This window comes from Phodopus roborovskii, unplaced genomic scaffold (assembly GCF_943737965.1).
Source record: "Phodopus roborovskii unplaced genomic scaffold, PHOROB, whole genome shotgun sequence".
Taxonomy (NCBI): domain Eukaryota; kingdom Metazoa; phylum Chordata; class Mammalia; order Rodentia; family Cricetidae; genus Phodopus; species Phodopus roborovskii.
Genome location: NW_026125295.1, coordinates 20,594,358 through 20,618,429, shown reverse-complemented (window position 1 = coordinate 20,618,429; position 24,072 = coordinate 20,594,358). Strand labels below are relative to the sequence as shown.

The 24,072-nt window shown below is 37.0% G+C and overlaps 1 protein-coding gene across 4 annotated transcripts in view; it reads left to right on the top strand.

The window, feature by feature from the left end:
- Positions 1 to 24,072, top strand: part of Stag1 (stromal antigen 1) — a 277,794-nt gene that overhangs the window by 235,289 nt on the left and 18,433 nt on the right. For all 4 annotated transcript variants that reach the window (XM_051206323.1, XM_051206308.1, XM_051206316.1 and 1 more), the window contains 3 exons: positions 16,481 to 16,573; positions 18,594 to 18,768; positions 20,931 to 21,070. In XM_051206323.1, coding sequence (XP_051062280.1) covers positions 16,481 to 16,573; positions 18,594 to 18,768; positions 20,931 to 21,070 — 408 coding nt within the window. The remainder of the gene's footprint in view (positions 1 to 16,480; positions 16,574 to 18,593; positions 18,769 to 20,930; positions 21,071 to 24,072) is intronic.

The following is a 24,072-nucleotide window of genomic DNA, read 5'->3' as shown; positions in this document are numbered from 1 at the left end:
AAAGATCACAAATTAGTAATGTTTGTTAGTTGATTGCTTATAGCCCAGGTACAGCACACAGGCAGAGTTTGTTCATCATTCTGTATGCCTGTGGATATTTAATAAGTTAGTATGATTTTATATGTCTCATTTGTTGTGCCATTTGAAATATGCAGAAGATTTAATAGTGATGCAATTAAAAAATCCTTTTCCTCTTTATTTCCTAAATTGTATCTATTGATAAATTTGTGTGTTAGTGGTGCCAGAGAGATGGCTTAGCAGTTACGAGCACTTGTTGCTCTTGCAGAGGACCTGGCTTCTTTCCCCAGAATCTACATGGAGACTCACAACCATCTTTAACTCCAGTATCTAGTGCCCTCTTATGGCTCAGTGCAGCAGGCTCACATGTAGTACACATGTATACATACAGTCAAAACAATCACACACATAAGATTAAAATAAATCAGGTATTTTTTTTTATTTTAAATGTTGACTAAATATTTTAGTGTTGTCACTTAGAAACAATCTCAAAATCCATTACATGAAGTGATTTTGCTATTTTGAAAAAATAATGCATTCTTACATTCTGTCTAAACCCCCTTGCAAGATACTCCATGGGCCTTCAGGGGATAATAATAAAGTCTCATTTAGGGCTGAGCATCCAACAGTCAGTCTCAGTTCTTTGGCCAGTTTTGAACTCTCTAGACAGCTGTCTCCCACTGCTATGGAATATACACTGTTTATGTATATATACACATAAATATTTAAATAACAAATTGACACTATGCCTACAACTAGTAGGCTCCCTGGTGCCCACCATGAGCTTTTGGCCAATTTTCAGTACCAAGTATGAATTTTTTCCTGTAGCGTGATCCTCAGATCCAACCAGAACTATTTGGTTATTTCCATTACAGTTATGCCACTGTTGTACCAGTGGTCACATTACCTAGCAGGTTGGTGTTGTAGTTCTCAGAGTTCACAGCTAAGTAAGATCATTATGACTTTTCTCCCTCAGCATCCTACAAAGCACCCTCTGACATTGTGTCAGCTAGCTAGCAGAAAAGAAAAGTGTAGCCAAGTTACAGCTTGATTCCTCTATTTCCTGCAACCAAAGTGTATTACATCTTCTGTAACAGGGTTTTCTCATATAATGCTGGTAGACAACTAAGAATAGTGACAGTAGGCTATACTGTTTTAGGGACCTCCCTCACCAATCAAAAGGCAATATCCTACAACTGGCACCAGAACCTATGGCTTCTGGAAGCATTATTCACCCCTTTTAAATTGCACTTTTTAATTAGTTTGCAAAATATAGTAGGATTCTGTATGACTTTTTTTATGTATCGTGTGTTTCAGTTAGCACTCTCCCTGCAACCCCTTCATCTCTCCCATCCCCACTAAACTTTTTGTTGTTGCCTTTCTTTGCTTTTGTTTCTTTGTGTAGCCTTGGCTGTCCTAGAACTAGCTCTGTAGGCCATGCTGGCCTCCAACTCACAGAGATCCTCTTGCCTCTGCCTTCTAAATTCTGGGATTAAAGGCATGTGCCATCACTGCCAGGGGCCAGCTAAACCTTTTTAAACCCAGTATTCCCGCACCCTCTCTCTACTTTCATCCCACCCTGCTTTATTTTGCAAATGTTCTATCATCCCACCTCCTGTAAGTCCTTCACCACTACCATCCTTCCCCCAAAAGCCATGGTTCCTTTCTAGCTTCCTGGGCTCTACTGACGCTCCCGGTTAAACAAAATTCTAAGAATTCAAAGCCAGGATCCACATATGAGAGGAAAGCATACGTGTTTTTCTTTTTGAGCCTGAGTTATTTTACTCAGTACTAACATTTATCAGTTACATTCATTGTCCAAAAATTTCATAATTTCCTTTTTTTTTTCTTTAGCTGGATAAAATTCCATTGTGTATATGTATCACATTTTCATATCACTCATCAACTGATAGACCTCTAACTCATCCCATTTCATAGGTATTGTGAGTAGATCAGTGAACATTGGTGTTCAGCTATCTCTGTAATAGGAAATAGAGTTCCTTGGCTATTTACCAAGAATAATATAGCTGGTTCATGTGGTAGTTCTGTTTTTTAGCTTTTTAGGAAATCTCCTCACTGATTTACACAGTGACTTCATTAGATTACATTCCCACCAACCAGTAGTCAATGGGTTCCTCTTGTTCTACATCTTTGCCTCAATTTGTTGTCATTTGTTTTCTTGTTAGCCGTTCCAATTGGTATGAGATGGAACCTCAAAGTAATTTTTATTTTGCATTCCTATAATGGTTAAAAATGTTGAGCAGTTTTTAAAAGCCACCTTTTTTTTTTTTTTTTTTTTTTTTTTTTTTTTTCTGTACTGTTTTCTTGATTTTTGTGTTTGGAATTTCTTGTTTATCCTCTGTTTGAGATGTAGATGGTAGAAATTTTCTCTCATTCTGTTGGCTATTGTATTAGTTATTTTTCTGTTGCTGTGATAAAATACTACAACCAAGTCAACTTGAAGAAAATGTTTTGGCTTACAGTTGCTGAGGGTTGGCAGGGACAGTATGCAGGCAGGCATGACAGCAGGAAAGGAAAGGGAAGTTGAAAGCTTACTTGTTGAACCATAAGCTCAAAGGAGAGAGAGTAAACTAGAAGTGATGTTGCTGGGCCCTAATGGCTTCCTCCGGGAGGGATTGGGAAGACTCAGTGTCAGCAGCACAGACACCAGAGACAGGTGAGATTAAAAGCAGCGGACCTTAGCAATGGGGAGAGCCTTATATAGCCTCCCAGCACTGTTGGCTCACCTTGGCCTGGGAGGCGTTAACTTCCTACAAAGTGAGCAAGACTTTTTACTCTCAAAGCCACTCCCAGTGACACGTTTCTTTGAACAATGCCACACCAACCTAATCCTCCCCGGGTAGCGCTAATACCTTGGGAACAAATGCTTCAATTTTTTCTATTTAACAGGTTGGCCTTAGGTATGTTACATGTTGGGTTGGCAGTAGTAGGTTGAGATACTCTTTTTCTCTGTAAGAATGATGTTCAGGACATTAGACTGTATTCTCAGCCATTCACTGCAACAACAGTCACTATAATACTATAGAGTATCAAGTCCAGTGATTATCCTTTCTGTATAAATTATTTCAGCAATAAAGGGATATTAATAGCACTGTGTGTAATGGTATGTTAGTTATTGTGGGTATAATGGGGAAAGAATAAGAAAACAGTATGATTTAATGATTAGTAGTAGGATGATTAAAAAAAAACAGAAAGAACATAAATTGGTGGTGGAATTGTATGAGCAAAAGTCAGAGGGAAGAAGTTTTGCCTAAAGGCAGATGAAGAGATAAAAATGTGCTAACAGATAATACCAAAATGGCCGTGTTTCCAGTGTCTGGGATTCAGGGATGAGACTATTTTCTTTAGGATAGAAGAAAGCAAAAAGAAGGGAAGGATAATGAAGAAGAAAAGATTTGGGGGAAATGAAATATCTGGGAAGTATAGGCCACAGCCAAGTTGGCCTTCTAAAATGACCTTGGATATTAAATACAGGTGGGATAAATATAGAGGAGAAAATTGGGTAGAGATTTGAAATATAAAAACTGCCTGATTGTTGGCTCTTGTGTGGACTATCAAGTTTCTTCCTTCTGCTGGTTAGTCCTCCTCCATGGCTGGTCCCATTTTGTCCTCCTGCTTGCCTTTAGGTGATCAAATTACCCCTGGAGTGTTTCCCAGGTGGAGTCTCTGGTCTGTTCACACCTGTAGGATTTCCTCCAAGTCCCAGTGCAAATGCTGGCCTGTTGCCTGTACAGTTCAGTTTGCTGAAATCTGTGTGGAAAAGTTCTGATGTAACTTTAGTTCCCATTATGTTCAGCTTCTCGAACACTATTTTGATCTGTTTCAAAGCTTCTTTTCCACAGTATTCCAATGCTCTTTTTATCAGGTTCTAGCATACAGGCCCCTAGTACTTGGTCTGACTCTCTCTAGGGCAGCAGAAATCCTTTTAAATGGCATTTTGCTTCTGTTCTATTGGTTGTAAGTGCTGAGTACCCAGTGCTAAGGTGAAGATGTTTTCCCTGGTCCTGCTTTGGCTGATGCTCTTCTGGTATTACCCATCTACCAGCAGTTTATAGTACACAGCTTTTCTCGTGGCTGTATTTAGCCTTTACCAGCTTATTTTCCAGAGACTATAATTGGGTCATCTACCATCTCTAATCTCCCAAGAATATGTTTACTTTTAGTTTATGTGTATAAATGAATGCTTTACCTACATGTATATCTGTGCATTGTATTTGTAAAGGGGCACCAAGCCCCCTAGAACTGGATTTGTACAGATGGTTGTGAGCTACCATAAGAACAGTAAATGCTCTTAACACCCCTAGCCATCTCACCATACCCCAATAATATTTTTTTTAAAATATTTTGTAGCTACATAAGAATTTTTTATCCTCATAAATATTTAAGTTTTTAATTTTTTAATACTATAGGGTCCATTCTGATATAAGACCTTGTTCTGTGTTCTTCATTGTTTTTATGTTGTAATGCACATTTAGAATGGAATTGCTGAGGTAGCAATTATATACTTAAGGGTCTTGATATATAATACCAGTTTGCTTCTTTGTAGAGAGATTTTCCTTGAATTTAATTTTCTTCTGACCTGTCATGAGTACTCTTATTCAAGAGACTCTAAATGATAATTATATTTGAAGTTAAATTCAGGTTATAATTTAACTCAGTGACAAACCTTTTATAGTGAAGTATTTGAGAAGACTGTATCAAAACAGTTTTAGACCTTTTTATAAAATGTTGGTGTGCTAAGTGTCAACCAGTGACACTTTGACAAGCTCACAAGTTCAGTGTTCTTTGTTCCAGTGCCCCCTAGTGCTGGTTTTTACAGGCAGTTTTCACTCTGCCTTCTCTGTAACCAGAAACATCATTCTTACTTTAGCTCTTTCAGGACCTATACAAAAGCATTTAAAGAGCCTTGTATATAAGACTTGGATCTAAAGTACTTGCCTTTTTTCAGCCTAGAGACAAAGAATTTATCTTCAGTTTTTCTCCCTCCTAAATGTTCTATGTTCTCTTTTTTTTGGGGGGGTGCCTTTTTAAATTTGTTTATTTATTTTGAAGTGGGTCCTCACTATGTAGCACAAGACAACCTAGAACTCACTATGTATACCAGGCTGGCCTCAAACACTCAAAGATCTAGCTGCCTCTGCCTTCTTAAATGTGCTATGGCACTCAGCATGTCCTGCTTTCTATACAAATATTCTGTCCTAGTTCACCCTGCATGTGTCTATTCTAGACTACTTGGTGTCTGCATCTTTGCCTTCAGTGGACGCTGGCCCTAATCCTTGAAATCAAAGCAACATCCCTTAGATTACTATAAATTACATTGTTAAAAAAGATGTGTTCCTTTGTTTTGTTTTGTTTTTGTTTTCCAAGACAGATTTTCTCTGTATTGTTTTGGTGCTTGTCCTGGAACTAGCTCTGTAGACCAGGCTGGCCTCGAACTCACAGAGATCCACCTGCCTCTGCCTCCTGAGTGCTGGGATTAAAAGCTTGCACTGCCAACAACCAGCCAGATGTGTTCCTTTTTTACCCTTTTGACTAATAGTGTCTCCTCTACAAATTCCACCTTAATATCCAAACAGACTAAAGAGTAGTAAAAGGGCTATTAGAGTGACAATGTCTTCTCAATCTTGTACTTTTTTCCACAAATCACATTCCTAGGAATAAGCTGAAATGACAGGCTACTTACTGCTTTTGTTTTGTTCCTCTATTCCTTCATTAGAGCTATGAACAAGAAATAGCTTGCTTGGGTCTTTGCCCAGATTTCCTATAATAACAAAATGCAGCTAGGATCTCTTCATCTGCAGTTACTGCTTTGAGAAGAAAGGAGTGGGGCAAAGATTGAAAGATACTAGTTTTTGTTTTTAGAATTCTGTCCTCAATTATCTGTTGTTGCTATGTCCAGTCACAAGGAATTGTTTGACTGGTCTCATAAAGAAACGCAAGAAAGATCCAGATCTTGTTTAATATCTTTGAGCTAGTCTTCTTGACATTTTCCTTTAATCCCAGCACTTGGACCTCAGAAGGCTGAGTTCAAGGCCAACATAAACTAAATATCAGTGAAACCTTTTTTTTTTTTTTTCCCCAGAAGAAAACAAACTAGGGAGGGAAAGAAAAACAATCTGGACGTAACTAGTCATAACAAATTCTGAACTTGAAATTTATATACGATTCCAGCATCTTCAAATCATCTGAGAACCAAAAATAAATGATTTCAGTATAGAAAAGTGAAATCTTATTGCTAATAAAATCCCAGAGTCAGATATAGAGGAAAATGCTAAGATATCAGAGAGAATGAGCAAACCGAGCCACACTTTACCTCCTTAAAGTCTCACCAGACAAGCAAGCAAGTTCCTGTTTTTCCCAGTTTATATACTGTTTCACCCCAGCTAGCTCACTTTTTGTCTGTCTGCACAGATCTTTAGGCATCTATGGTTAGCTAGTGGCAAGCTCCATTCTCTGACCTTCAGACAGACTTTATGTCTACAGACAGGATATCACCATGATGGTTTATGGTTTCAGCATTTTATTAAGAATGTACACACTGTGTTTGCAGCCCTAATCCTGGACCTCCAAGTTAAGGACCTTGTTTTTCTGGAGAGAATCTCCCTTGAAGGGTAGTTGAAGGGTTCCTTTGCTTCACTAGCCTGTCCACCAATGGATGATGCTATTTAACACTAAAACTCATTAAAATATTATTTCCTGCGATAAGTAACAAGTGAGGAGTGAAAGTATCTATCCTAAATAATTAATTCAGTATAGTAAGGGGGGGGGGGGTAAGTGAGCTTGTCAGATACCAAAGACAATTTTAAAAATATTTAGGGGTTGGGGAGATAGTTCAGCTACCTAAGTAATGTTTGTTGTGCAATTGTGAAGACTTGAGTTCAGATCCCTTCCACTCACCTTAAAGTCTGGGTATGAAGGGCATGTCTGTTATCCTGTGCTGGAGAGGCAGAGATAGGCAGATCCTCAGACCCAGCCAGCCTAACCAAATCAGTGAGCTCCAGGTTCAGTGAGACACTCTTTCTCAAAAGAATAGTGTGGAGAAGGACTGAAAAAAGTATCTCGTTGATTTCAGGCCTATACATCCAAATATGAGCACACACAAAGCCATATGTACATATATTCAAAAAATATTTAGACAAAACATAGCAATCTCTTGTTTTCTAGTGCAAGTGGGTTTTGTCCAACAAAATTAATGACATAGGACACTATTTTACTACTGAACCATTAAATGAAAATAAAATATGCATTTTATCATACTTCTTATTCTTTGGCTACAGTAACCCATTTTCCTTCTTGCAGTAGGTTTCTTAGTTTGAACTTTTTTTTAGTAATTAACAGTTACTAGGTGTTAGTTAAATAATGACTTGTTGCTGATCAAATATATTTAAAAGTTCAGTTTCTATATATATGTATATACACATAATATGAAAAATGGTCTTTTGAGTTAAATACTAAGTTAAAATATTCTAGCTACTGATGGCAAAATAAGTGAGTTGCCTCAACTTCAATTTCCTAATATACAAAATAAGGTTTTTTTAGATAACTAAATTGACTTACTGCAGTTAGCAATTGAGTATTTCAGTTAATAATGCATGTTAACTTGTTGATATTAAATCTCAGCCCTTAAAAAAAAAGAAAATATCAGCCCTTGTCAAAGGAATTTCCTCTGCCAAAAACCAAGCTTTTACACTAAAAGATACATTATATGCACCATAAACCCAGTGGCTAGTACAGGTTTGAGGACAATTCTTTCCTCTGTCTGAGTTCAGATCATTTGAAAATTTCAAGTCTTTTGTTTTGGTCCTGATAATCAATATTTTTTCCTGTCTATCTAACACCTTTAGTTCCTTCCATCTCTTTATAGTACAAGATATTTTTTATAACTACAATAAGCAACTTGGGGTGTAAGGAGTAAGGTTTTTCCTCCCGCCGCCTGGTCTTATCCCGCCGCCGCGCCAGCCCCAATTAACACACAGAGACTCTGTATTTGAGATTATGCTGTTGCCAGTTACTTGTTTCTTATAGGCTATCTCTGTCTTAAGTATTAACCCATTTCTATGTATTTCCATGTGGTCTTACCAAGAGCGGAGGAATGGCGGTTCTGTTCTCTCCAGACTCTCCATCTTGACTCCTCCTAACTACTTCCTCTTTTCTCCTTGTCTCCTAGTCCCTCCTATCTTTCTTTCCTATTGGCTAACAGTGCTTTATTCATTAACCAGTATGAGAAACATATATACATAATGGCATCTCCCATCATTGGGGTTCCTGGGTCGTAGATGGGTTCACCTGTTAGGCAATAACAGAAAGCAGCAGGCTCATGAGCTTTACCCTCAGCCTTTAATTATTTCTAAGTTTAAAGTTTTTAGGGCTTATTATCATTGTGTATACATGACTTATATGAGAATATGAGACTACTGATGGTGCTCTCCTTCCACCTTATGTGGGATCCAGGATTGAACTCAGATCATTAGGCTTGCACAGCAGGCAGTATTACTGGGTTAGCCATCTCACCAGCCCCTAAATTTAAAATATCAACTTTTCTAAGATATGAATCCTTTCATTCTCTCTCCCTTTTGACTTTGTTCATTTTTCTATTAACTTGATTAGACTTTTGTAGCAAAGTGAGATGGCAAATCTGGTATGGCTTCCTGAACTAATTGTCAGTTTTGAGACATCTGTAGAATAAAAAAAGACTTCCTTTAATCACAGAATACATAACCATCTTGGGGATAGTCATTGTTTTAAGTTACTTTTCTATTGCTGTGATAAAACGCCATGACCAAGGCAACTTATAAAAGAAAGCATTTAGTTTGCTTATGGCTTCAGAAGATTAGGGTCCCTGACCATCACGTACAGAGCATGGTACTGAAGCCGTAGTTGGGAGCTTACATCTTGATCCACAAACACCAAGTAGGGAGCAAGCTGGCAATGGTGTGGGCTTCTGAAACCTCTAAGCCTACCCCAGTGACACCCCCTCCCAGGCCACACCTCTAATCCTTCCCAAACAGTTCTACCAACGAGGGACCTCGGGAAAGTGGTTACTCTGGTTTTCAAAATAAAGTAATTTCTCCACACTCTGTCCCACTCTCTGCTTCTTGGTTGTGGCTTTAACTAATATTGACTACTTTTTTTTTTTTTCTTTTTTTTTTTTTTTGGTGACCAGGAGATTTGGAGATACTTTCAATTGTCCTGGGATAATTTTCCCCTTTGTAAAGAGAGGGAAAGGATTTGATATCAGTGGCCTGAGCTCAGATATGCTGACATCTAAGCTTGGTCCATCCAGCATCAGGGCCTTTATGCAAAGAGCCCTCCTTTTATTTTAATTTATAAAGATAACAACCAAGGAATTATGTTTAGTTTGCTTATTTTCCATTTCTATTTGTACCTAATGAACTGTCTTCTTAGAAATTGGGTCTGTTTCATCTCTTAAGTTCCATTGATGGTTGTTATATTTAGTGACCAATTGCAACACAAATGAAGTTTCTTTCATACCATGAGTATGTAATCACCCAACCAAATGCTCACCTTCCATCTACTTTTTCATATTTTTTCTTTCTAAAATTCATATGTTCATGTGGCAGGTCTGTTACTACTACCAAATGTAAGAATATTAAGGGGGAGTAAACCTGTTTCTCCTATACTTCCACAACAAAATATATTTCTGTCACCCAAAAGAAAATTTCACCTCTCTGGAAATAAGGAAGTTTTTTTGTTTTGTTTTGCTTTTAGTGCACATCAGCTGGGTATCCTCTAATTCATTTCTGTTACTGTCTGGAAATGGTATTGGATCCCATAGATTGAGAGCTCACTTCTGATGTTAGCTCCAAGCTCCAGCTTTTTAAATCTGCACTTCTGATTGACCTGCTGTAAATCTGGTGTCCTAGTTATTTTTCTATTGCCGTAATAAGATGTCAAGACTATAGCAACTTATAAAAGAAAAACATTGTTTGGAGCAAACAGTTTCAGAGGGTTAGAATCCATGACTTTCATTGCAGGAAGCATGGCAGCAAAAAAAGCAGGCATAGTGCTGAAACGTAACCAAGAGCACACAAACATGGGAGGTGGAGGCGTCGTCAAGTCACTTGGAATAACAGGAGTCTTTTAAAACCTCAAAGCCCACCACCAGTGACACAGCTCCTCTAACAAGGCCACACCTGATCCTTCCCAAACAGTCCTACCAACTAGGGACCAAGCATTCAAATATGAGTCTGCAGAGGGGCATTCTCATTCATACTACATCTGGCTTCCTTTAATCACTCCTTGGGTTTGATTAATTTGCTAGAGTGATTCCAGAAATTAAAGCACTTTATCATTTTAATATAAGAGAGGTATGTTGGTAGACATGTATAATCCCAAAACTTGGGAGATTTGGATAATAATGAGAGCTCAGAGCCAATCTGGTGTTACATTTTGAGACTGTGTATTGATAATTATAATAATAATGTTACGTAGGATACAGATGAACACACCAGATAAAGAGATGGATAGGGCCCAAAGCACATTAAAAAGAGGATGGGTGTTCTAAGTGCATTACCCTCCAGAAACACTGATCTCCAAGACAGTGTTCATCTGTCCAGAAGCTCCTTGAAACCTGTCCTTAAGTTTCTGTGGAAATTTCATTACATAAGCAGGCTTCATTGCAAGCCCAGCAGTGGTGGCGCACGCCTTTAATCCCATCACTTGAGAGGCTGAGGCAGGTGGATCTCCATACCAGCCTGGTCTACAGAACCAGTGCAAGAGGCTCCAAAGCAACACAGAGAAACCCTGTCTCGGGGGGGGGGGGGGGCAGCTTCATTTCATTATTGGTACTAAGTGACCGACTTAACCATTAGCTTCCTACTACATGGAAGTGAAAGAAAAGGTTTAGTTGTTGATTGTATGTTTTCCATCATATGTACTGGATTTCTTTATTCAATTTGTTTTTATATAATTTTTTGAGAACTCCATACATGAGCACTGCATTTACATTACTCTCACCTCTCCCTTTCCTTCCTCCACTCCCCACATACTCCCCCAAGTTTATGGTCTCTTGAATTATTGACACATGCATATGCATATTCCCATGTATACACACACAGAGTCACAAAAGTTGAAATCAAAATGAACAAGCACACGCGCACACATGTAACATAAACATATTGAGTATATAACATTGAGTCTGTGTAGCTTTTTTTTAATTTTTTTTAATTTATTTTATATAACAAAGTCCATTTAAATGAAAACAAACATTTATAGACAATATCTGTGTAGCTTTTCTTGGATGTACATGTATCTATAGCTGATCACTCAGGACTGGACAAGCTGTGCAGGAGGAGTTCATCAACCACCTGTAGCTCTTCATCTAGGAAAAGAACCATGTAGAATTTCTCTTGTCTGCTTTAGCGAGTGAACTAGTGTTGTCATTATACTAGTCTTGTTCTGGCAACCATATTGTTGAAAGTTCATGGGTGCATTTTCTCTGTCGTGTGCATCTAACACTGCACCTCTGGTTCTTACTCTCCTCCCCTTCTTCTATGATTTTCCCTGAGGCTTATGTATAGGGGTTTCACTGCAAATGCATCAGTTGTGATTCAACACCCCACAGTCACTTATTCTGTGCACTTTAGCCAGTTGTAGATTTCTTTGTCTCTATTTGTTGCAAAAATAAGCTTTAATGAGCAGTGAGAGCTTCATTTATCTGTGGGTGTAAGGATGAGTAGTTAGAATATTGTTCATAAATGTAAGGGGAGGAAGTTTTAAAGGCCTAACACTAATTATTCCTGTAGCCTACGTAGCCTGACCGTAACTAGGGAATACCAGCCATAAGTCAACTCATTAACACACAAAAAGTTACTTCACACTGGGCAGTAGTGGTGCACACCTTTAATCCCAGCACTGGGGAGGCAGAGGCAGACAGATCTCTATGAATTTGAGATCAGCCTGGTCTACAGAGCAAGTTTCAGGACAGGCTCCAAAGCTACACAGAGAAACTGTCTCAAAAAAACAAACAAAAAAGTCATGTCACTTAAGAAAGTGCAAAAATTTTAAGAGTTGTATGTTAAGAAATAGACAAAGACCAAATGCTTGTTAAATAGTATCAACACAGCTTTCTCTGGGTCCTGTGGGTACTTATAATGTTAGTTTTCCTTTCTAGAAAACAGGAATATTATTAATGGGGCCTGGTGTGGTGCACACTTTTAATCTCAGCACTCAGGAAGCAGAAACAGACCAAACTCTTTGAGTTCAAGGCCAGCAAGGGCTACAGGGTGAGACTATAAATAAATAAACATATAAAGATGAATTAATAAATAAATGAGAGAAAGAAGAAGGGGGAAGTAAGTAAGTCTGGATTATTAACAATTATCTCTCCTAATGATAATGAGATTTTTAAACATAGACTATAATATTTCCTACACAGTAAGCTTTCAAGAAAAGATGGTATTGACTCTTTAATGTGTATTTTATGTTATTTTCTTCTCTGTCACACAAAAGTTTATTGCAACTGTGACCCAAAAAAAAAAAAAAAAAAAAATCCTTCAGTATATCCAAATAATTATGGCATTTTTAATGGTCCCTTCCTTGTGTTAAGTGGAAATGGATCCTGTTTCCTTCTTTTGTTTTCTTTCTTGCCTATAGATGCCCCAACCACAGTAACTGTTTTTCAGAGATCTATCTATCCTTTTTTTTTTTTTCAACATTTTTTTTCCTACCTAGAATAACATTTTGTTTTGGGTGAGCATATGGATTGGATGGGGGGGTTTGTTTTTAAGATAGTGTCTTGTGATAGCATCTACACTGGCTTCCACCTTAAAAGCTTTTCCAACCTTCCATGTGTTGGCATTACAAACATATGTCTCCATGTATGGCCTGTGTCATTGCAACATACAGCTTTTACCTCAAAAGGAATAATGGAGATTTTATTCTTGAACCAAATATGAGTGACCATGACCCAGCAGCATGATTTCAGCTGCCTCAAATAGTATATTCCACCATGGAAGTGTTTACATGATATTCTGTTATTTACAAACCAAAGTCATAAATCAAGGAATTTACCAAAATACATGTGTGGACTGCAGAGAAGTGGATTTCAGCAGAGTGTGGGAAACTGCTTTAAGTCTCAGATGCTACCAAATGACATTCTTAACTTTGGATTGGTGAAAGGTTAGTATGTTAAGAATACAATTTGTAATTTTTTTTTTTTTTTTTTTTTTTCTGATAAAAGGACATTGGGTCAGTCCCAAGTGGGCACTGAATGGCTATGATGGAAACTAAAAATAGCCCAACTGAATTTGGCTGTAGATATGCATTATTTTAACTCACCACATGAAATTCTAGTTAGTCTTCTGCCTTGCAGAATCTTCAACACTGGCTTGTCATATGTTTGTAATCCAGACCCATTCTACCAGGAACTTGTTTACACCTTCTCAGTAGCTGTATAAATTTAGTCCTGGATGCAGCTTCAGAGAACCCTTCCAGGACTTCTGACCCTGAATTGTGTAGCATAAACTCCATTCTTTTCTGTCCTCACTCTACACATTCTGTTGTAGTTGCCTATTACCTCTTCTGTTTTCCCCAACCCAGTGTTTTGCATATGTTTGAAATTGAAAGTTTAAGGAATTTTGAGGTATAGATATGTAAGTATTTCTCTGCAGGAACATTAAAGGTCCTCCACAGTAGTTATCTTTCTCTTACTACTTTGCACAACATTAGGTATTTTGAAATATCATTTGGCCTGTGAAGATCCCAAAACAGAGTACCAAGCAGAATAAGTTTTTAAAATTTTTAGTTTAATAGACTAACTTTTAAAGTTATTTCCTTGTCGTCCTTTATTCAGTTAACTATTCTTCCTTGCTCTTTTAAAAACCAATATAATGCTGAATTATATGCATGTGTCCGGCTCATTTGTCAAAGGGAAATGAGCCCTGATAGCAGATAGTCCTGGTTTCAAAGTTTAATTGTACCTGTCCCCTTCTCCAAGGGCTTTTGTCTCTGTTTTAGTTGGTTCTGTGGTTTGAGAAACAGTGTGACCCACTATGGCCTCAAATTCCTGATTCTCCTACCTTAGCTTTTTAAGTGCTGAGATTACATGTGTGCCCTACTACACTCAGTTTAGAAGGTTTCTATTTAGTGGGTATTTATTTTGAACAGGACTCTGTGTTGGCCAGGCTGGTTTGAAATTCTTGAACTCAAGGGGTCCTCACTGTTTTAACTCCTGAACATAGAACCTGTTCATTTTTCCCATGCCAAACTCTGTCCAGCTTTATTTAAAAAAAAAAAAAAAAAAAATCCTTCTTGAACAATCATGTTATTTCAGCCAGGACATGGGCAAACAGTCATTAACAGTATACAAGATCTTCTAAATTCTCTTCTTGTAATGGACTACTAAGATGAGAAATTTAATGAAGTATCCATGTTTTAAATAGGGAAAGGAGTGAGAGTTGACTTTTCACATTAAGGATGTTGTTTAATCTTTTACAAGCTGACTCTGACTTACTGGAAATAGCAGAATGACCAATATGAAGATCCACAGTATTCTAGAAAAGGAATCTCTGCTCTTTTGAGGAAAACTATCTCAGTGATGTCGCTGGAAAGTCTGGATCTCCCAACACACTGGCAAAACCAATTTTAGGGGTCCAAGTCCCAACAGGTCTCTGTTTTTAGGGAGTTAAGTCTATGCTTATTGTAGAGGTCGATGTAAAAATGTTGAGTTTTGTGGTGTGCATAAGGCATTTTGTGCCTAGGTGGTTATGCCCATCAAAATCAGAAAGTTCCTCCTAGGAACAAAGAGGAATCTCCCTAAACTACCAGGGAAAGGTGTTTCCCCCACATAAACCAGGTTGGGAGAGATATTGTTACTGACACATGCCTCCCCACCACCACAACCACCAAAAAAAAAAAAAAAAAAAAAAAAAAAAAGAAGAAGAAGAAGAAGAAAAGAAAAGAAAATTAATGAAGTATTCTGTGTGGTAACAACATAGCTTCAAAAAAAATCTACAGTTTTATAAACCTTGATTATAAAAAGGTATTTCAAACAGTAACCAGAACTACAGAATTATTAAAAAGGAACACATTTCAAGCCAGGCAGTAGTGGCACACGTCTTAATCCCAACACTTGGGAGGCAAAGGCAGATGGATCTCTATGAGTTTGAGGCTAGCCTGGCCTACAGAGTGAATTCCAGGACAGCCAGAGCTACACAGAAAAACTCTATCTCAAAAAAGAAAAGTACACATTTCACTTGGCATCTTCTGATTTCTGTGCCTGGTCTGTTTTGGCATCTGCATTGTTGCAGGACTGTTTGTATGCTTGCCAATATCAGCTTTTCCCTTTGGGTGCCTTCTCCCCTTTTTTGCAGATACCTTTTTTCCCTGGACTCTGGCTTTGAAGAAGCCAGTTTTTGTATTTCCTTTCAAGACTCATAGTTCAGTCTCTAGTACCAAGATGGGGGATGGTTACAAAAAGTCAGGCTTGGTGACAAGTGCCTTTATTCCTGCTCAGGAGGCAGAGGGAGTCAGATCTCTGTGAGTTCCAGAACAGCCAAGGGTACATAGTAAGACCCTATCTCAAGAGAAAGAAGGGGAAGGAAGGGAGCTGTAAGAAGTCTCAACTGGTTAGAACACTTGTTGCAGAACCCAATGACCTGAGTTCACATATGATGGAAGTAAAAACCTGACTCCTCACACAGAATAGACAAACATAAAAAATAGTTTTAAGAACAAGTAGAAAAGTGTCTTCATACTTTTCAAATGTTACCATATATGAACTATTATCAGACTTCCTGATGTAAAGTCTGTTTATCTCCAAGCTTAGAATGAAGCCACATCCTAACTAGTTTTACCCTTAACAACACTTTGCAGTACTGTGAAGATAGGAGACATGTTTCTTGCTAACATGGTTTTTTCTTTTCAGTGCACTGCTGCACTCCATCTTTTTGAAATTTTTATTTATATTTTAATTACATGTTTGGTGTATTTCTGTGTAGATATGTACATGTGCATGTAGGTATCTAGGAAGGAAGGCATTGGACCCCCTGGAGCTTGACAGGGAGTTGTGAGCTGCCCAGTTTGGGTTCTGAGAGCTGAACTCAGGTCCTTGGAAAGTACATGCTCTTAACCACTGAACCATTTCTTCGGCCTCGTGTTCTGTCATTGTACATTATGTGTTTAATAGACCTAACAATTCTAGTATCAATATAGATAAAACTATATTTATGAAGGGAAATATTTCTAAATAATCACACTGACCATTTCATTAAATATGACTGAATGGTTAGTATTGTTGTATTCTATGTCCATTCCATTATGTTCAATAACTAGGAAATGACTGTTATTTAGTTTAATAACAATAATGAGTTTAATTTTATTAATTTCTTTACAATAAACAGTTTGACTATTTTCTGTTTATTTTTTCTTACAATCAGTCTTCTGGGGTATTGTTGCTTGCATATCTGAATGTGTTTTACAGGAGGATTTGTTGGTATTGAGGAAAACCGTGAAATCTTTTTTGGCTGTTTGCCAACAGTGCCTATCTAATGTTAATACTCCAGTTAAGGAACAGGTAAGGAATTATTTGTTAATATTGTTCTGTATGGACTGTAATTGCCAACCCAAATGTATTGGTGAACACTAGAAGTTGTAATTTTTCAAATTTTATTCTGTATGTCTATTTATAACATATATAACCTAGAATATAGATGTCTGAATATTTTGAACTATAAGTCAGGCTGTATATTCTGTTCTTGTACTTGACAAGTATATTCTTGTCACCTGGAAGACTTAAATTCAAATTTAGAATATTTTATTCCTAAGAATTCTGTGCTAAAAATATTGAGGGTCTGGTGAGCTGACTAAAACTTGCACTGACGTTTCACCTTCAGCTCCTAATACCAGAAAAGGCCTTCATATGTATACATGTGAATACTAAATAAAGTACATGTGTCTAAAGTATGAACACACCAAGTAACCCCTCCAAATAGCTGTCTCTTGACCACCGTGAAGCCTAGAAATACACATGTTGACACAGCGTGGCTATGGAAAGGCCTTTAATTAATTCTTTCAAGTCAGTAAACTCCTAAGTCTGTATACTTGGAGTATAAAAGTCAGCATTCAGCCGAGGCAATCCTTTCTAGCCAACAGATCCTCCTTAAGGAGGGACACTGCGTAAAGATGGTCAGAATAGGACCCAAGAAGTTTTAAGATTTTTTTTTCCAGTATAAAAACATTGGTACTACTTAATTATACTCTCCTACTAAGGAATTCTTTTATATAAAACAAAATGTACATCATTTTTAGTTTGTTTGTTTAATTGGGCTAGAAAATAAGTAAATTAAAGGATATTCATCCTTTGCCATCTTTTTTTTAACATAAACAGCCACAAACCTCTTCCCAGGGTGTAGATGATCTTCTCTAACTCTTACTCTCTAGCTCTCTAGCTCTCCAGAACCCACTATTGCTGCCTGAAATACCTAGGTATATCCAGTTAAATCAAAAACTGATGTTTCTGCTCTGGTGTGGTTTATATCCAAAATAGCCTGGGTTAAAAATATTCTCTTGGATCCTCTTGAAAGTTCCTCCTTTATAAATACCTTAATACATGTCACAGCTGTGCAGTCATAGCATAAGTTGTCATTCTTCTTGCTGGGATAAGATATCCATGTGTGTCCCAAAATAAATGCCAGAGTTGTTGTCTTTCCTTTTAAGTCAGCTTTTAGAGACTTGGTTTTTGTAAATTATTTGGAGATTTCTGCACTCAGAATAATTTCACAAAATCAATTAATATAAAACTTGTGGAACAATCAGGCCTTTAATCCTAGCAACTTAGAAGACAGACGCAAGTAGAACTGAGTTCAAGGCCAACATGATATACAGACAGAGTTGCAGGACTGCCAAGACTAAAAAGAGAAACCCTGAAGGGGGATGGGGGAGGAAGGAAAGGAAGGAAGGAACGAACGAACGAACGAACGAACGAAAAGAAAACTCATAGAATACTATTTTACCTCAACAATTAAAAAGTAAAAATTTTGCTGTATACTGTTTTGTCTTTACAGAAATTTATTATGGGACTTTCAAATACTAGCTTTTATATTAATGGTCTGAATCTAATTTTAATCATATTTCTAAAATATTTTATATTTTTTTAATCTAAGAGTAGCTTAGATTTTGAATACTATATAATTTCTTGAATTGTAATTTTCATAAAGGGTATGCTAATTACTTGATTAAGCGGTATATAATTCATTTCTAATATCCTGTATTACCAGAACTGAACTTAACTTTTTTTAAATTTAAACCAAAATATCTCAGTCTGTTCTTTAGTAAATACATTTACTTTAAAAAAAAATTGGAAAATAATGTCTTCAGTATTCAGTGTAATCAGTTTAATGAGAAAAAATAATTTCATTAAGTTAGTAAATATGAAAAGTTAGAACTTAAATTATTATGGTTTTATTGTGGTACTAGTATTGAAATGTTATTATGCTCCCCATTACTTTGGTTTGTAAATATTCCTATATTCACATACTAACAGATATTCCTGAGTTCATATACTGTTTTGCTAATCACTTCCTTTTGCATTGCAGGCTTTCATGCTGCTCTGTGATCTTCTAATGATTTTTAGTCACCAATTAATGACAGGTGGCAGAGAGGGCCTTCAGCCTTTGGTGTTTAACCCAGATACTGGACTGCAGTCTGAACTCCTCAGTTTTGTGATGGATCACGTTTTCATTGATCAAGATGAGGAAAACCAAAGCATGGGTACTTGTGACTTTCTCACCTTGTCAACCTCAAAGATAGAGGGGTGTGGGGTAAATCCAATTCTAACACAGAGTTTTGTGTTTTTAAAAAAAAATAAGCTGGAAGTTGGATGGTGATGGCATACATCTTTAGTCTCAGCACTCGGGAGGCAGAGGCAGGTGGATCTCTGTGAGTTCAAGGCTTGCCTGATCTGCAGAGTGAGTTCTAGGACAGCCAGGGCTACACAGAGAAATAAACAAACAAACAAAAAAAAACTGAAATAAGTAATAAGCTGAGTGTGGTAATAGAGTATGCCTATAATCCCTGTTAATTGCAAATTCAGGACTGCCTGAACTACATAGTTCAAATCCTGGTCGACTTCAACCCAGTGGCACACTGTTTACTTAGCATATAATATGCTATAGGTTAAAAACCCAGTACTGTAAAAGAAAAAAAAATCTAAGCCAGGCTTTATAACACACATCCTATTGTCATTGTACTTGGGAGGCGGAGGCAGGAGGATCACTTCAAGCTTAAGGAAAGCCTTAGCTACATAGCAAGTTCCAGCCAAAAAGTGCTGCATAGCTCTCTTGCCTGTAATCCCAGCTTCAGGCAGAGGCAGATGGACCTGTGTGTGTTTGATGCCAGACTGGACTATGTAGTGAGACTTTGTTCCCCCGCTGCCTTTAAATATTTTTAATATATTCATGTATTTCTACCAACAAGAATATACCAAATGATGTGTCCTTTCTTTAAAATTACCTGTAGTTCCTCTCCCCATTATTACACAGAGTACTTCCTTATTAGCCACAAAATAAAACTATATGATGTCAACTACTGAAAAATGATAGTCAAACTATATAGTTAAAATCATTCCGAGACTCCAAAATACTAAAAAAAAAGTATATTAGTGGTTAATTATAATTAAATTTTCATTTAGTAGATTTTTGTTAAGTAGATTACTTAAGCTCTCCTAAAATAATAATAAAGGGAACATATTAGCCTCACACTTCTTGATACTAGTAGAATGTTCTATATTGGGCTAGGGGCATAGCTTATTGGAGGTAAATCTCTCATACATATAAATAAAATAAATTAGTTTTAATTAAAAAAAATAAAAGTTTAAATGCATTTTATTTTGGGTTTGAGAGAAAGCTAAGTGGCTAAGAGCATTTGCTGCTTTTCCAGAGGACCTGGTTCAGTCCCCTGGCACCCATGTCAGGCAGCTCACTACTGGTTGCGTATAACTCCAGCAAGGGAACACATGTGTCATATACTCACATAGACACCAACATGTATATATAAATAAATAAGCTTTATATATGTTTCTATATATAATTTCTGGCCAATTATGTAGCTAGATGTAGGACAAATGCCAAAAATTAGCTATTACATATATTTCCATTTCTAAAAAGAAAAAACTTTTTGTCCATACTTCAAAAAGTTCTTCTCTGGGAGAATATATATTAGCAAATAAGAAATGAAGAAAATTGGGGCTGGAGATATGGCTCAGTGGTTAAGAAAGTGTATTTTTTCAGAGGACCTGAGTTCAGTTCCCTGTACCCACATTTTAACTCCAGCTCCAGGGGAGAGCTCTATCAGGTACATGCACATATACAGACATACACACGTGTACATGTAATTAAATAATAATAAAAATATTTATTAAGAAAATAAAAGCAAAAGAAAAGAGGACTGAAGAGATGTCTCTGAGGTTAAGAACACTGACTGGCTCTTCCAGAGGACCTAGGTTCAGTTCCCAGCACCCACACGGTGACTCAAAACCACCTGAAATGAAATCTGATGCCCTCTTCTGGTGTGCTAGCATGCAGACAGAAATAGAAAAAGGCAGCATTTTAGGATAATTACATTATATTATAATAAAAATGTAAAAAACAATGTCTTTTTAGTTTCTTTATCTTAGCACTACTAGAATATAGGGATCTTAGTTCCTATTATTTATTCTGAAGTAATAAGCTATTTTCATCCCATTAGAAATCAAATTGGCTAAAGTTGTGGCTCATTGGTAGATCATTTTCCTAACATGTACAAAGCCCAGAATTTGGTCCCCAGTACAGTGCACTAAATAGATAAACCAGAATTCCTATTCAGCTAGTTTTCAATTGTACAGATTCTCCACATAAACAGACTAAATCCATAACTGCTTTATTTTCTGTGGCTAGAGGGTGATGAAGAAGATGAAGCTAATAAAATTGAAGCCTTACATAAAAGAAGGAACCTACTTGCTGCCTTCAGCAAACTTATCATTTATGATATTGTTGACATGCATGCAGCTGCAGACATCTTTAAACACTACATGAAGGTATCATTTCCTATTTTTTTTTCCTTCCTATGTGGTAGAGAAATAGGTAATTAAAATGAATGGATAACTGAAGCTTACATTAATAGCTTTCACTGGTATATTGTGGGTAATTGTGTGATGAAGTTTCTCTTTGGTAGATGTACTTAAGTTCTTTATCAATCTGTAGTATTAATTATTCCATAGCATATGTGTTCCTAACACTTTCTTGGCTTCTCTCTTCTGTACGCTTCATTTCCTGATCCTATAAAAATCAGTGCTTAGAACTCTTACTAGTATGGCCAGACAGGCATGGAAAGGAGACAGCCCTTCCTGTGAATGGGTCTTGTTTTTGATTGAGTCGCAGGTGTTTTCTTTTGCCCGTTTAGAATATTACTTGTGCTTTTTCATTCACTGCTGTCTTGTATCTTGTATCTTTGTCTATGTTTTATATCACCTGATTCCAATTTGGATATATAGCTTGAACAACTAATCCCAATCCAAATTTGATTCTTCTTGTACACTCAAGATATGGCTTGCTTTTATGTGACTCAGTGGCACCATGCATGCCTAGCATGTATGAGAGCCAAGTCCCATCACAGCACCACCAAAAAAGAGTTTTAAAAGACTTGAGACTTTTGAATTTAATTGTGTTCTACTAGGGAAAAAATGAGTTTAGATCGATCTCTCTCACCCTCCACCAAAAAAAAAAACCACTAACTCATAGTGAATCAGGCCTGTATTTAAAACCCAAATACTGAAACTGCTATGTGAGAACATTTCAAGATACAGGCACTGGTAAGAACTTTCTGGACAGGAATCAAGTAGGAGAGGAAACTGCCCAAATTAGCAAGTAGTTATGGACTTGACATCAGCGAGATTGTGCATAGTAAACAGTCATCAGAGTGAAAAAAGCCCATAGATTTTTAAAAAGCCAATTACTTATCAGACAAGGAATTTAATATCTACAAAACAATGAATACCAAAAATCAAAACTGTCAATTAGTTACAAATGAGACTGTGAAATAAGTAGTAGTTCTCAAAAGAAGAAACACAAATTAAAAATAAATATTTCTTAAAGTATTCTGCATCTTTAGCCATCAGGTAAATGTCAATCAAAACAACTCTATAAGATTCTAGCTTGCCTTGGATCAGAATATGATCATTAAGAAAATAAATGACACCTAATTCTTGGAAGGTTGTGGAGAAAAGGGAACCCACATCTTAGTCACTGCTGATCAAAAAAGTTAAAAACACAACTACCATTTTACCCACTGTACCAACCCTGCACGTATATCCAAGCACTCTCTACACTACCTCAGAAACAGTTGTTCAACCATGTTTCTTGATGCTCTATTCACAATTGCAAGGAAATGGAACCAGCCCAGGTGACTGTCAAATGATGAATGGATAATGAAAAATGGTACATCTGCAAAGGATTCTATTCAGATGTGATGAAAAATGAAAACTTCAAGAACATAGATTGATCTGGAAATTATATTGAGATGTCCCTGGCTTCGACAAACAATGCCACCTGTTTTCTCATATGTTGATCCTTCTAATTTTATTATAAATGTGTGCCTGTGTGCAGATATAGGTCATGAAACTAAAAGGGTCCATCATGGGAGAATTAAGGAAGCAGGAAACTATGTATCAAAATGCCATAATTCACATAATGAAACTTTGTAATTTGTATTGCTAATTTCAAAAAGAGAGTGACCTGTGTGAGGTCCCTATACTTCTGTGTATTTGTTTTTGTTCTTTTATTTAGGGTATAGTCTCACTATGCAGCCCTGTCTAGACTGGAACTTGGGATCTATCTGCCTGTGCCTTCTGGTTGCTGACATTAAAAGTATGTGCTATCACCTGGGTAGTGGTGGCACATGCCTTTAATACAAGCACTTGGGAGGTAGAGGCAAGCAGATCTTGGTGATTTCAAGGCCAGCACAGTATACAAAATGAGTTCCAGGACAATCGGGACTGTTATACAAAGCAACCCTGTCTCAAAAATAAAGATGAAAAAAAAAAAAAAAAAAGTGCTACCATGTCCAGCCCTATCTATGAGCATTTAAAATGAAGGATTATATAATTTTCTATCTAATTCTTGTTTCTTCTGGAAAATTAACTATTATCACTCTATCCTCCAGTACCTTTCCCAATTTTTCCATTCTTAAAAAAGTTTTCATATAATCTTTCTTAAGATTTATCTGGTCTGTAAAACTAACTTCCCTGAAGTAACATGATAATTCATTCTCTAACCTGTTCCACCCATCTATGTTGACTTGGATGCTAAAAGTAAACTCTTGTGCTTGGGCTTATTAGTTCTTGTGCATGCACCCATGCATGGGTGCATGAGTGTGTGCTCTGGGCCCTCACACATGGTAGACTGCTGAGCTACGTCACTAGCCCTCAATTTGTAACATTGTTTTTCTTTTTTATCTTTCTTATATACATGGTCAATATATGTGTTTGTGTTAATTCGTATGTGGTTCAGCATCTTTGTAGAAGTCACAGGACAATTTGAAGGAGTCTGTTTTCTCATTCCACTGTGTTGATCCTAGTTCTTGGTGGCAGGTGCCATTACCCATTGAGCCATCTTTATTTTAGCTCTTCAGTTTTTTGATACTGCCTCACTCTGTACCACAAACTGGCCTGGGTGGAATTCAACTACATATGCTGACTTTAAATGCCAGAGTAATCCTCCTGCCTCAGCCTCTTGAGTGAGGGTGTTACAGATGTGAACCACCATGTCCAGTAATGGCTTGTTACATTTCAGATAATGTGTCATCATCCTGTCATGAAGGATAAAGGGTTGGAACATGGGAGACAGGAGGATCATTGTGATGAGCTCCAGGCCAGCCTTATTAATATACCAAGCAAGTTTAATATCTTTAGACAAACAACAAAAATATCAAACATACAAAAGAAGAATGAGAAAATATTCTCCCTATATTTATCACTTCCTCTTCCTGAAATTTTTAGCTTTTTTTATTAGTTACTTCATAATCTTAAATATCAAATCTTTA